Below are 12,374 nucleotides of genomic sequence, written 5' to 3' on the forward strand. Positions count from 1 at the left end.
TAAACCTATAAAAACCTTGGTGTGCAGGTCACTTACCACATCCACACACATCAATCTAGTGCAGGATTTGTTCAGAGCCAGGAAAACACCCACCACGCTCTTCACAGTTAGAACATTAAGTCCCATTCCTCCCCTAGAACAAGCAAGATGAGATTTTGTTTTCTCTTAATGAACAAGGTGGTTTGTGAACAGGCAACACCTGAGGCCGACGTGCTACAAACAGCAATGGTCACATCTGCACCTAATGTGCCTCACGCACAGGCTGCAAAAATTCACAAAAGGAAGAGGAAAAACACAGAAGTGAGGTAATTCTGATTTTATATTCAGTCGTTGCAAATCAAGGACGTCCTATTTTTACTATTCATTCAAGGCAAAAGTCTACACAAGCATGTCAAAAGCAGAAATTGAAAAACAGTAAACACGACAGTCTTGAAAATACGTTTAATGTCTAATCTTATACAAAAGTGACAGCATTTTCAAAAAAATATCAAATCCTGTATTTATAGCTTCTCACTATCATACAGCAATATTTGTTTCATCTAAAGAAAATACAGCAGCAGGTGATAATCTATACTTTAAAGATGTGATTGCTTATATTCCATATTGTAAACAAATGCAGTATGTCGATCTCGAAGCACAAGTCAAAATGAACTTCTCAGCAATTTAACTCAAATGATGCATAGAAATGTACAAATTCCATTGCAAAAGCTTCAGGCCAGAAGTTGCTCACACTTGACATAACGTGATAAAGTTACTACACGGTATATAGTGACACCTTGAGTTTTTACACAATAGATTAACAGGTATATACCCTTTTCACTGCTATGCAAAGAACTTTGCTCACAAAAACAAAGGGGTTATGAAACAGTTTTCATGACCTCAAGAAATACGAATATACATTGAAAAAACATCCCATATATACTGAATTTTAGCCTAAATGTTCCAGTAATAAATCCTGCCTATTTGAGGAAGAACCTAGAAGTCTAGTTACTTTCACAAATCCCCTTTCCAAAAATCATCACTTGCTACGTTTGCTTTACCCTTTCCTGCCTCTTCCCGTTCCCCACAAAGACATCCGGCCGGTGCAATCTCAGACTGGAGCGCTGCTACTGCATGAGCCATTCATTTGGAATAAACGTGTTTTCATCACATCGGTGTATAACCTAAGGCTGCAGGTATCAAAAAAAGCACTTGAGCAAATGCGGTCAATGATCTGTGTTTATTTTCACTCGGTCTTGCCGAGATTTAAGCCAAATTTGTTGTTTGGGGGAGCAACTGGGGGTTAAGGTTAATGAAGGCTTGGACTTTCGGTCCCTATTTCTAGGGTTACAGATGCTCGGTTTTAAGCTGAAACGGTATTTTTGTTCGGCTCGGGTATTGTCTTCCTAAAACAAACAAACAAACAAAATACATGTACCTTTGCTATTAGCTTTCATGACATTAGATTAAAACAGCCACAGCTAAGCTGACTGTTTTCTTCTGCAAAAATAATTGCAGGACTTTGCCATAAAGGCCAAGACTACTCACAAATGTCACCACCAGCTCACCCCATATGTGTTTTTAAGAAGTCCATCACACACATGCAGGAAGCCACGATAAGGTACTGCAAAAGAATGAACTCGCTTTCACAGTTCCATGATACAAAGACTCCCTAACGAGCTAGCACGTTAAGCAAAAATTTGTTCCTAATTCTACCTGCAGAGGCTAAGTGAGGATACCCCCAGCTGGGGACGAAACAAACTGTCCGTGGTCAAAGTCTGGGCTACGAAGCACCAGGAAAAATGGCAGAAACTGTCGCCGACACGTGGCTGTGTCTCGGCAACGCTAAACCAGCGTCGCAGCAAACCCCTTGTGTGCTCTTTGCACAGATATGGCAAGAATAAGAAAACTTACGGCAGTGCACAGGCTTCTAGACATTCAGGGACTCCCAAATGACACTTGCTCGGTGAGGTATGAGACACCCAGCTGAGAACGCAGGATTCTCCCCATTACAATAATTACAATATCCAGCAGAGCTCCAACGAGACCTCCTCGTTCTCAACTGGACGGATCTTTGTAGCTGCTAGAACTAAATGCCAAGCTGGGAAGGGAATTGTCAGGTTGGGGTTGTTTGTTTTGATCTTTTAAGCTCAAGTTCAGTTTCCAGGGACTCTGAAAACGTCTGCTGAGTTTTGCAAAGTCCAAGTCTAAATGACTAGAACCCAGGTTAGAAACAGGGAAGTACCTTACCTACGTGGGAATCGGGTTCTCTTTACACAGACCAAGCCAAACTTCCAACCACCACAGAATGAGAACTGGCAAAACGATGTCCTCGTCGGCATGCATAAAACTCACATTTGTTGATTCAAAGTTAACTGCACATCCAGGTTATTTAGTTAATTTGCACATAAACGCCTGTTTGTGAACAACAGTGTGCTGACGAGTTGGACCGAGTGTTTCAAATGTGTCTCTTCTCTTCCGCAGTCCCAGACTGAGCAATCGCTTTGAGTATATACAAAATGCTGAGAAAACCTTCAAGTTCACATGCTCTGCGTCTCTTTAGTTTGAATGACTGTAGCATCGTCAAAAATTAGATTTCTTGACAAAAATCTTGAAACACTTTTTAGTGACATTTTAGAATAACCTGAAATTAGACCAAATATGACTATCCATCCATTCAGTGACCAGCACGAGTCTGGCAACAAGACTTAAAGCATTCACAGAAATTTAAGAACTTTTTTTAAGTCCTTGGGCCTGATTCTTTATAATCCTTACTTGGCAATTCCCATTTTTCCAGGGAATACTTGCCAACGTAAGAACCACAGATGTTAAGTTTTATTTCTGCTCTTCATAATTCATTTTATGAAACCAACCAATTATGCCAGCATATGAGCAAGGTAAATTCATGCAAACTGCTCCTTCATACCTCAAACGCACATACAAGAGGCGAGTATTCTTCATAGCCCCAAACATTACTGAAACAAAAACTGTAAAAATCTCTGTAAGTAGTGGATGAAGGTGGAAAGCTACAGTATTTTGTTGCCCAGAATGTTTTCAACGGTAAGGCTGCAAGAGACAATAATTCACAGTCAATACAGGCTTTTCACAAAGCAGTTAATTCCAATACTCTCAATTAAAACCAAATTCATCCTTATATTTTGTTATTCCCTCCCTCTGTGCCCCAGAAGCAATCTATTTAGATTACAGAGACTAGAATATTTTCACTTTGAGAAAATATTACAAGGCTTTCCCCACTTTTTTTGCCTTTTAGAGGCAGTTTTCCAAGTAGTGGAAGACAACTATAATGTGATGCTTAGACACACTCCAACTTGATATAATTTCCTCGTCCTAGTATAGCTAGTTAAGCATTTAAGAAGAAGTTGGCTATTATTCCACTAAGGAAGTAAGACAGATGTGATAGAATTTCACCGTCCTAGTATATTAATTAAGCATTTAAGAAGATGTTGGCTATTATTTCACTGAGTACAGAAGACAGATGTGCTGAAATTCTTTACCTGCTCTACTGGGTCTTATACTATTGAATTTCCATGCTTAAATGTATAACATTTTAGAGCAGGGGCATCAAACTCATTTGCACCGAGGGCCACATCAGCCTCGCGGTTGCCTTCAAGGGGCTGAATGTAATTTTAGGACTGGATAAATGTAGGAGTAGTTACATGTATACAGCCCTAAAATCACATTTGGCCCTTTGAAGGCAACCATGAGGCTGATGTGGCCCCCGCTGACACCCCTGCTTTTGAGTAATTCAAGACCAAAACCAAATACTCACATGGGGACCACCAGGCATTGATGGAGCACCAGCAGGACCAGACGGCACTTGAAAAGGATTAGGGGGCGTAGGATATAGTCCCGGAGCTGGATATGATCCTGCGGGTGGAGGAAACGGACCTGGCGGTGAAGGTCCCCATGTCCCAGGTGGAACCGTCCCCCACGGTACTGTTGGCGCAGCCCCTGGAGTCTGGGTAGGAGCGGAATATGGCCCTGGGGGTGGATATGGCATGCTGGGCGCAGGATACTGCCCTCCCATTGTTGGTCCCCATGCTCCGGAGGGCATGGATCCCCATGGCCCAACAGGAGCAGGAGGTGCAGCTGGCTCTGTCGGACCACCGTAAGGTCTTGGAAGCTCTGGAAAGGGCATATTTGGTGGAGGATATTGCCCTGGTGGGACAGGACCTGGCACAGCTGGGGGTGGATATGGGCCTCCGGGAGGAGGGCAAGTGGGTCCGGTAGGAGGAGGAGGAAATGGAGCAGGCGGTCCGGGGGGCATTGAAGGATACATTCCGGCTGGCGGAGGTCCAAAGGGCACACTGGATGCGGACGTACTCGGCGGCAGCCCAGTCGGGGCCGTAGGAGGAGCGCTCGGGTTGTTCCAAGGATTTGAAGCCGGCCAACCCTGCGGTGGCTGACCAGGCTGCTGGCCGGGTTTTGTGCTGTTCACTTTGGGGGTTTTAGCAGGCGACTGATCTGGTAAAGCATCTGCCAACTAAAAGATAAAGCATCAGTGAGAATGTAAAATGTCTACCGGACTTCCTAGTTGCAGGCATTCACCCACTACATGTATTTATTTCAGTTGCCAAACTGGGAGGAAGAGAGCTCTTTGCTGCTGCACAGAGACGATTACATTCATTTTTGTGCAGCTTCTATCGTTAAGGTAGAAGAGGCATTCTGACATGCTGCAGTTCCAAAACCAAAGATAAAAAGCGACGTACCGCACATAGCAATAAGCAACTTCAGAGCAAATCTAAAAAGAAAAGATTTTCATAGCTTTCCCTTATAGCTATCCTGACACTATTAAAAACACGACTCTCTTAATATCACAGCAGAAGAGAACCCACAAGGCACCCTGCAGCTTCGTATGCTTAGTCCACAGATTGCTACATCTGCCCAAAAGGAAAACACCACGACTGCAATACAGAGGAAATATCAATACAGAGGAAATAACCTCTCCAGCGTAAGCTCCCTTTCCTCTTGAAAAAGTATGTCAACTTTTGTAACGAAGTAACACAACTTGCTGATCTTCAGGAAAGAAAAACTGTTACTTACCGAAAAATCATCAGTTCCAGACATTTTGCTGAAAAGTAAGGTAAGATAAAGTGAAATTTGTTGAAAATAATAAAAGTATTTCAAGCAAGAGTTCATGAGACGAAGTCTACTTTTGTCTCATTCAAACCACAGTATGTGTTGAACTGGTGGTGCCTCTTAGCAGCAGCTTTAATATGTGCTACCAAATACTTTCCTCTTGCTAAAGTTCTTGTGAAAAGTTAAGTCTTCAGCTTCTACCTGTCTCATCTCAGACAGGACCGACACATCATGTAAATGGGTCACATTACACAAAGAAAAAAATATTTCAAATATTCATACTGAGTAGGCAGCCGACCCAGACAGTGATGCCTATAGTTTTCTTTTCTAAACCGGGACTCAGAATTATGGCAGGCTGCTTAAAACCTCTTGACATAAAAGAACTATAGTTTGCCGATGCTTTATCTTCCAATTGTTTCAGAACATAACAAAGGTACTGGCATTTGGAACAGGCTGCCCAGGGCAGTGGTGGAGTCACCATCCCTGGAGGGGTTTAAAAGACGCACAGATGAAGTTCTTAGAGATGTGATTTAGTGCCACAGTAAGGTTAAGGGTTAGACTCTATCTAAAAAGTCTTTTCCGAGCCAATTTGGTTCTTTGATGCTCTTTACATTCACCAACTCCAGCAAGCCAGACTTCACTGAACATAGACATGGCAAAGTCATAATTAATGCTGACCTAACTTCTAACCTCTCAACACTGACCAGAAACATTGAGAACAGGGACCTTGTGCTACCTTTTCATGAATGCAACCACTGCACTCAGAGCTTTCTAGAACTTCACAACAAACACCGACCAGCTTTGTCAATCATTATTAGCCAGGTGGACATGCCCCAGCGCAGCCAGAAGGTTTTACGGGAGAGCACAGGAGATAGAGAGGAATGAAAGAGGAGGAAAAAAGTGCAAAATGTGAGAGTTCAAATACCACTGCCAAGTCGATCCCCATGAAAAACAATTCTTGTTTTCCCTTATTGATGGTGAAGACCTGATTTTTAACACAGAGACTGGTCTCAGGGTAGAGGTTTGTACATACAGCCTCTAACAAACAGGTTTATACACTCCTTTACACTAAAAATTACACAGTGTAAATAATGCACATAGACACTAAAGTCTTCTCTGAAACTGTATTTACTGTAATCTAGACAATTTCCTAATCTGAAGACAGTACTAGATCAGAACAAGTGGCTCTTTAGCTCAGCATCCCATTTTATCTTCAGCAATGACAGTAGGGAAAAACAGAACAGGGATGACGCCCCAAAACTTCAATGATTCCAAGCTCAGAGACTTCCTAAATTGGAGGCAATTTCTATGGAATAACAACCCTCAAAGAGTTCATTTTCTGAAAACATGTCTAGTTCCTTCGCTTGTACCTACAACATCCCTTGGTGAGGAACTCCACGGGGCTGCTATTTGTTACACAAAAAGGCACCTTTTTTTTGGTTCTAAACCTGGATCTTCCCAACTCCCGTTGTTGCTCCTTCATTCTTGCAGCTGAGAAAAATCAGTAAATCTGTTCTTATCCACCCTGCCCATGCTGCTCATTATTCTACAGATTTTTACCACTTTCCTTTAGCTGTTCCTTCTGTGGGTTATTTCACTGACCCTTGTGCAGCGGCTCTTCCACACCTTTGATTATTCTCACTGCTGCTCTTTGAGGCTGTTTCAATTCTTTTGTATCATTTGAGACGACTGACAAGAAAGAACCGCAGAGAATTCAAGATGCGGGATAACTATTGATTTATGCAGTTTCATAATTATGTTCTGGTTTGTCTTCTACTTCCTTCCTAATACTTCTTAATGTTTCATCTGCTTTTTGATCACTACAGAACTGACACTTTTGTGGGAATATTTCATTCTTCAGTGCTAAAGGTCAGCCCATCATTTTACATATGAAATTATATGCACCACTCTACATTTATCTACTCTGAATTACCTCAGATTTATCAAAATTGAATTATAGCTGCCATTTTATTACCTAATCCTTACCTTCCTGAATAGCTTCATATCAACAAGACACTGCCCATCTCATTTACCCAGTTATTTATGACCATACCAGGCAACCCAGACCCCTGTGAAAATACAGTTAATTTATCAAGTTACACCTAATAATTTAAATAAACCCTTTAAGAAATTCCTAATAATTCAAATAAACCTTTTAAGAAACAATAATTTAAATGAATCCAAAGGTTTCTTAAAGCTCCAAAGTTGGCTTATAGCAGCAGTAGCTCCTTAAAGTAGAAAACCTGAATTTCTGTATCAGATGGCATACACTTCAGATCAATGACTATTTGTTTAAAGTTGAGAAACCAACAGAACTACATCAGGAAAGTGGTTTATGCTCCTCTTACTAACAGCTCAGCTGTTCAAGAGACACCTACCAGATAAAACTCCATTTCTCCCTAATAGATACCTCTTATGCTAGAAGAGTTGGTTAGTTTTTGCAAGGAACCATACTCAATAATAGTCAGAAGTTGGTACGTGCTTTTTGGTGGCACTGTAGTTCAATTTACATACACAGACACAGAAGTTATTTATATAACCCACAAAATAAAGGAAAAAAAATCATTAATATAGAGACAAGTACAAAACCAAGTTTTTACATAAGTGCACATCTAAATGTATTCATAAACAAAAACCAAAACAGGTTATTGAAAAGCAACACCAAAGCAGGCCAAGAGAATCATCGTTTCTTTCGGCAGATGGAGAGATGGGATAAGACCAACTGAAAAACAGATCTACAAGAGACTGTAAAAAGCCCACAGAAGAAGCTAGAACATAACACTGCAAGGGAGAGAAGGAAGAGAGGAAACAGACCTGACGGAGAACTCGGAAGAAAATCCCACGATCTGTCACAAAAGGGACACAGAGTAGTAAATTCAAGTCAAAGCAGTGGATAAATTGAAACAGGCCTGCTTACAAAATATCAATAAATATCCCCAATATTTATCAGCAGATAATTTCAAAATATGTCTGTGCCGTGAAAATTAAAGAAACAACTCTGCTGCATGATTTAAGAAAGGTGCAGTCAAGCATTGCTTATAATGAGATTTAGTGGCTTTTTTACTTTGGCAAGCAGACTAGAGCAACATTTGTTGGCAACATTTGGCATAACTGAGTCAATGCCAAGCATGTCAAGGACCCTCTTGCAGACAGGACGGCCCACTTCAGGGACTGGTTTTAAACACACGCTTAATCTGGGTACTGCCACCTTTATTTAATAAAAAAAGAAACTCAAATCACCCTTCGACACATTCAGACAATATACGAACTAATTCGTACTTAAATCTAGAATCTGTACTCCATTCAAGTTGCTCAACACTAGTATAAAGAATTTCAATCAAAACCTTACAGAAATGTCAATTATATTTGTAAAAGTATTGCCCAAGGCATCCACATGCTTACAACTTAGACTCAGACAGTGTCAGACAGAAGATCTCCAAGTAACCCCATTTTAAAGTCCCCACTGGTCACATGCGGGCTCAAGATTTCAGAAAATTGTGCTGAATGGTGCCTTGACTAAATTTTTAGAGTTGGTAGAGTTAATAACAAATGGACTCCCATTTTCTCTTGAAGCTTTCCTAGAAGAATGCTGCACAAGCACTGATAACAGCAGCGAAAAGCTGATTCATGTAACAGACGTCTGTTTGGCCACGTTTAAACCCTACTTCAAATTATTCTTTCCTGTCATTGCAGGGAAGAAAGAAGGAGTGGAAGAAGGAGGCTTCAGGAGTTTCAGTTAATTTGGCAGGGAGTAGAAAGACTACAGGACCGGCAGCATTCAAACTGGAGTCCTGTTCGCATCCACTGCGCTGCGAGATAAGATTTCCTTTGTTTTCCGAAGGCCACTACCCCTGGAAACATCCCCGGCTTTCCAGAAGCACCGAGCCTGCCAGCTCCAGGGCAGCTGCTCCAGGCACCGTTTCTCTGCCACCTCCAAGAACACACTTGGCCACAAGCATGAAACTAAAGCAATGGAAAGAAAAGACTGATGTCTGCAAAAAAAGGCATCTAGGAGCAGCATCTTTCTCATCCTTTATCCTGAAGAGTGATGGGAGGGCGTGAAGGGCTTCCACTGCATCTATTCAAAAATCATACACAGCAACATCTTCAGGCCAGGGTCCTCCACAAGCTGCTCCCGAAAATTAACAGCGGGCAGGTGAGACGGGAGCCTGCCGGGCTCCGTGCCGCCGGCTGGAAAAGGGCTGGGAAGCACTTGGACACAGCAGCGGGATGCGAATCCTGCCCACAGCCTTCAAGACGAAGTGGTGATTTTCAGAGAAGTCTGTGAAAAGCCTGTTCCTGGAAGCACGGTGCTACGTGTGGCGCACTAAGTCCGCCCTACTCACCAGCTTCTACAATCAAACAGCTCCACAGCGGTTTTCAGCTCGAAACCCTCTCTGCTCACATCCAGCCCAACCGAGCTTGATGGCTGCAGTTGCTTTTTTTTCCCCCCATGCTCATGCCTTTCCTGGCTTTTATCCATCATTAGTCCTCAAGGACCAAGCTGTCCTAAACGCTTCTTTCTTTCACAAAAGCTATCCAAAACTAAGCATCAATTGCTTTCATTTTTTTTCATTGTATGACATTTTTCAAACACTTGATGCGCCAGATTTAGTTCCCGTCTCCAGATCATCTTTAAAACACAGGAAAAAAAAACCAACCTCTTTCTAGATGCAACAGGCTCTGCTGCATCTCCACGAGGTGGCACGGCTCCGTCAGCAAAGAGGTTCTTTTGTCACCGTAACATGACTAATTCCTACCAGCATAACCTCATCTACAACAACATTTCTGCCCACATAAGTCTAACTACCCAGAGCTATACAGATAAAATGGAAGAGAGACCAAATCTTTGACGGCTTCTAAATGTTTTCTAAAATATGTAAATTTCTGCAGGTTCTACCTTCAGGCGTTAAGCATCAACATCTTATAGCTGGCCTTTCCCTAACTTTAATGCCTTCTCAGCAGCTGCACTGATGCACTACGTACTGTGCAATGCTGTAGTCTGACCTGCACATTTATTCATTGGGAGAATAAATACAACTGGTAAAAAGACTGAAGGGAAAACAACCCAACAGTTATATCATTAATAGCTACATGACATTTGGTGATCTTTTTGCCCCTTCCCACATCTGTCTTGTCTGAAAAAAAGAGGAGGTAAATCAGATTTTTAGTTTTCAGATTTTCAGTCTTCATATTTTCCAGACAATTTTAATTAAGAGTGACAACCGCAACGATGTGTGTTAGTGCACTTGCTATAAATTATCAACTACTAGATTAAAAACAACTATTCAAAATAGAGTTTCAAAGACCTGTAAAATATCAAGCCATAAGGAACTGTAACCTGTTCCGGCTTCCCAGCCATGGCAGGCCATGCAGTTTCACAGCTGCCTCCCCACCAAGACCAGATCCAACCACTTCGGATGGTCACCACATCACCAGCAGATGGTTCCAGAACCAGCAAACATCTACAACTTCTGAAGCAGCTTGTTTGTGTGGCAGTGGTGATCCAAAACCAGGGGAGAATAGTGACTCTCCACTGCCAGAGATTGTTCCTGTCCACAACAACCTACCCCGTGAATCTCACATAAGATATATTAGTTCAGTAGCTCAGAATAATTAAAAATTATCTTCCACAGCTACCTTTAAACTTCCTTGAGAGCTACAGAACCCATTCTCATTAGTTATCCTCATTTATAGCTTTAGTTTCCAATTATCAATACTTCAGAAGCCTTCCTGAACTAGCTGTAAAAGCTATTTAAAGAATACCTGCATTCTCCTCCTACCAAAGCTGTATACTCAGGAATTATCAGCTTAATTATTTGTATTTGTTTTGGAAGAAATAAACATAGTGACCCTGACTGTAATCAACTATCAAACATCTTCACTGTTGGTTTTTTTGGTTCCCTCCCATCAACAAAAACATCAAAACTGTGTCTCATATTCCAGTTCCAGCCTCAACAGTGACAAACCAAACCACACACCTTTCTGCTCCTTTACAAAGGCTCTTTTCCAGGATACAACCTCCCTGCATCTTTCGCATCTTGATCTGGCACTGTTAAAATGTACTTGATGAACTCAAGTTTCAAAAGTATCTAAAGCACTTTTTAACTTTGATATTCACCTCCAATTTTTGCATCAGCCACTGATTGTTGCAGAATGAGTCTCCACAGGTCATGGGGAGGGTAGTTTCAGGGTGTGTTGGTTTTTGTTTTTTTTTAAAAAAAAAAGCTACGTTTGCTCTCACACCCACTGACAGCAAGGTTGAACAGCATCAGATCAGTGCTGTTTTCCATAGAATTCACCTTGATACAAGCTCTTTCTCAGAAATGAAACCTGCCAGGTAAGTACCCTGTTTCCCCAAAATTAAGATCTACCTTGAAAATAAGCCCTAGCATGACTTTTCAGGATTTTTGAGGATGCTCAAAATATAAGCTCTACTCCAAAAATAAGCCCTAGTTACAGTTCATTAAGAGTCAATTTAAATAGTGTCCGAGCAGCTATACATGTAAAAAAGCAAGCATCTTTTGGAGAAAAAATTAATACCTACCCTGTCTTATTTTGGGGGAAAAAGGGTATTGCTCTCTCCAAGTAACCACACAGCACTACCTTTCGCAACAAGTCAGCTACCTTCAGTATGTTAACATTTGATAAAATGAATCAATTTCTCACGAAGAACTGACTTGCCTGAGACCCTCTTTAGCGAAGAACCTTTGAGTTAAACATCACTTACACGTGATCCACGTTCATTTATACATGATCCACATTCATTTATACAGTCATTTATAGATGATGGCCATACAACACAAATACAAGCCGATAAAATATTTTACCCGGCCAAGACACAGCAGCTACCACGGTCACACAGAGTAACGCAGGATCCGCTCCAAAGGCGCCTCCCGCGCTGTGCAGACCCAGCAGGGCCGGCCCCAGCAGCCATTAGGCCGCCACCGGCACCCCGGAGCCACCCGCCCTCCAGGCAGCGGGGTCTGGCTGCTGCCACCCACTCGAGGCCCACGACCCCCGGCACCACCATCCCCGCGGCCCGCCGGGTGGCGGCACCTCCCGCCCACCTCTGAAGGGGGAAGAAGCAGCTGCGGCCCGGAGCGCCCCGCGGGCGGTGTGGGATGGAGCCCCCTCCCTTCCCCACTCCCTCTCCCAGCCCCGGTGGGGCTCCCCCTCCCTCCCGAGGCTGCGGGGCCGGAGCGCGGCGGTACCTGTGAGGGGGAGCGCGGCGCAGGCCCGGAGCGGCGGCCCGCAGCACCACCGCCACCCCAACGCCCAGGCGGAAGCGGAAC

At 42.8% G+C, this 12,374-nt stretch overlaps 1 protein-coding gene across 2 annotated transcripts; it reads right to left on the minus strand.

The window, feature by feature from the left end:
- Nucleotides 1-327: 327 nt before the first annotated feature.
- On the minus strand, nucleotides 328-12,374 carry MAPK1IP1L (mitogen-activated protein kinase 1 interacting protein 1 like). Of its 2 annotated transcripts, none has more exons than XM_065635943.1 (4): nucleotides 12,294-12,374; nucleotides 5,044-5,071; nucleotides 3,770-4,483; nucleotides 328-3,045 (listed from the first exon to the last, which is right to left on the minus strand). In XM_065635943.1, exons 2-4 carry the CDS (start codon nucleotides 5,065-5,067, stop codon nucleotides 3,034-3,036), a joined length of 750 nt encoding a protein of 249 aa, XP_065492015.1. In that variant the 5' UTR covers nucleotides 5,068-5,071; nucleotides 12,294-12,374; the 3' UTR covers nucleotides 328-3,033. The 2 variants fall into 2 exon arrangements, with proteins under 2 accessions (XP_065492015.1, XP_065492017.1); XM_065635945.1 differs by lacking the exon at nucleotides 12,294-12,374 and adding an exon at nucleotides 7,894-7,924.

The sequence above is a fragment of the Caloenas nicobarica genome, chromosome 5, assembly GCF_036013445.1.
Source record: "Caloenas nicobarica isolate bCalNic1 chromosome 5, bCalNic1.hap1, whole genome shotgun sequence".
Lineage (NCBI taxonomy): Eukaryota > Metazoa > Chordata > Aves > Columbiformes > Columbidae > Caloenas > Caloenas nicobarica.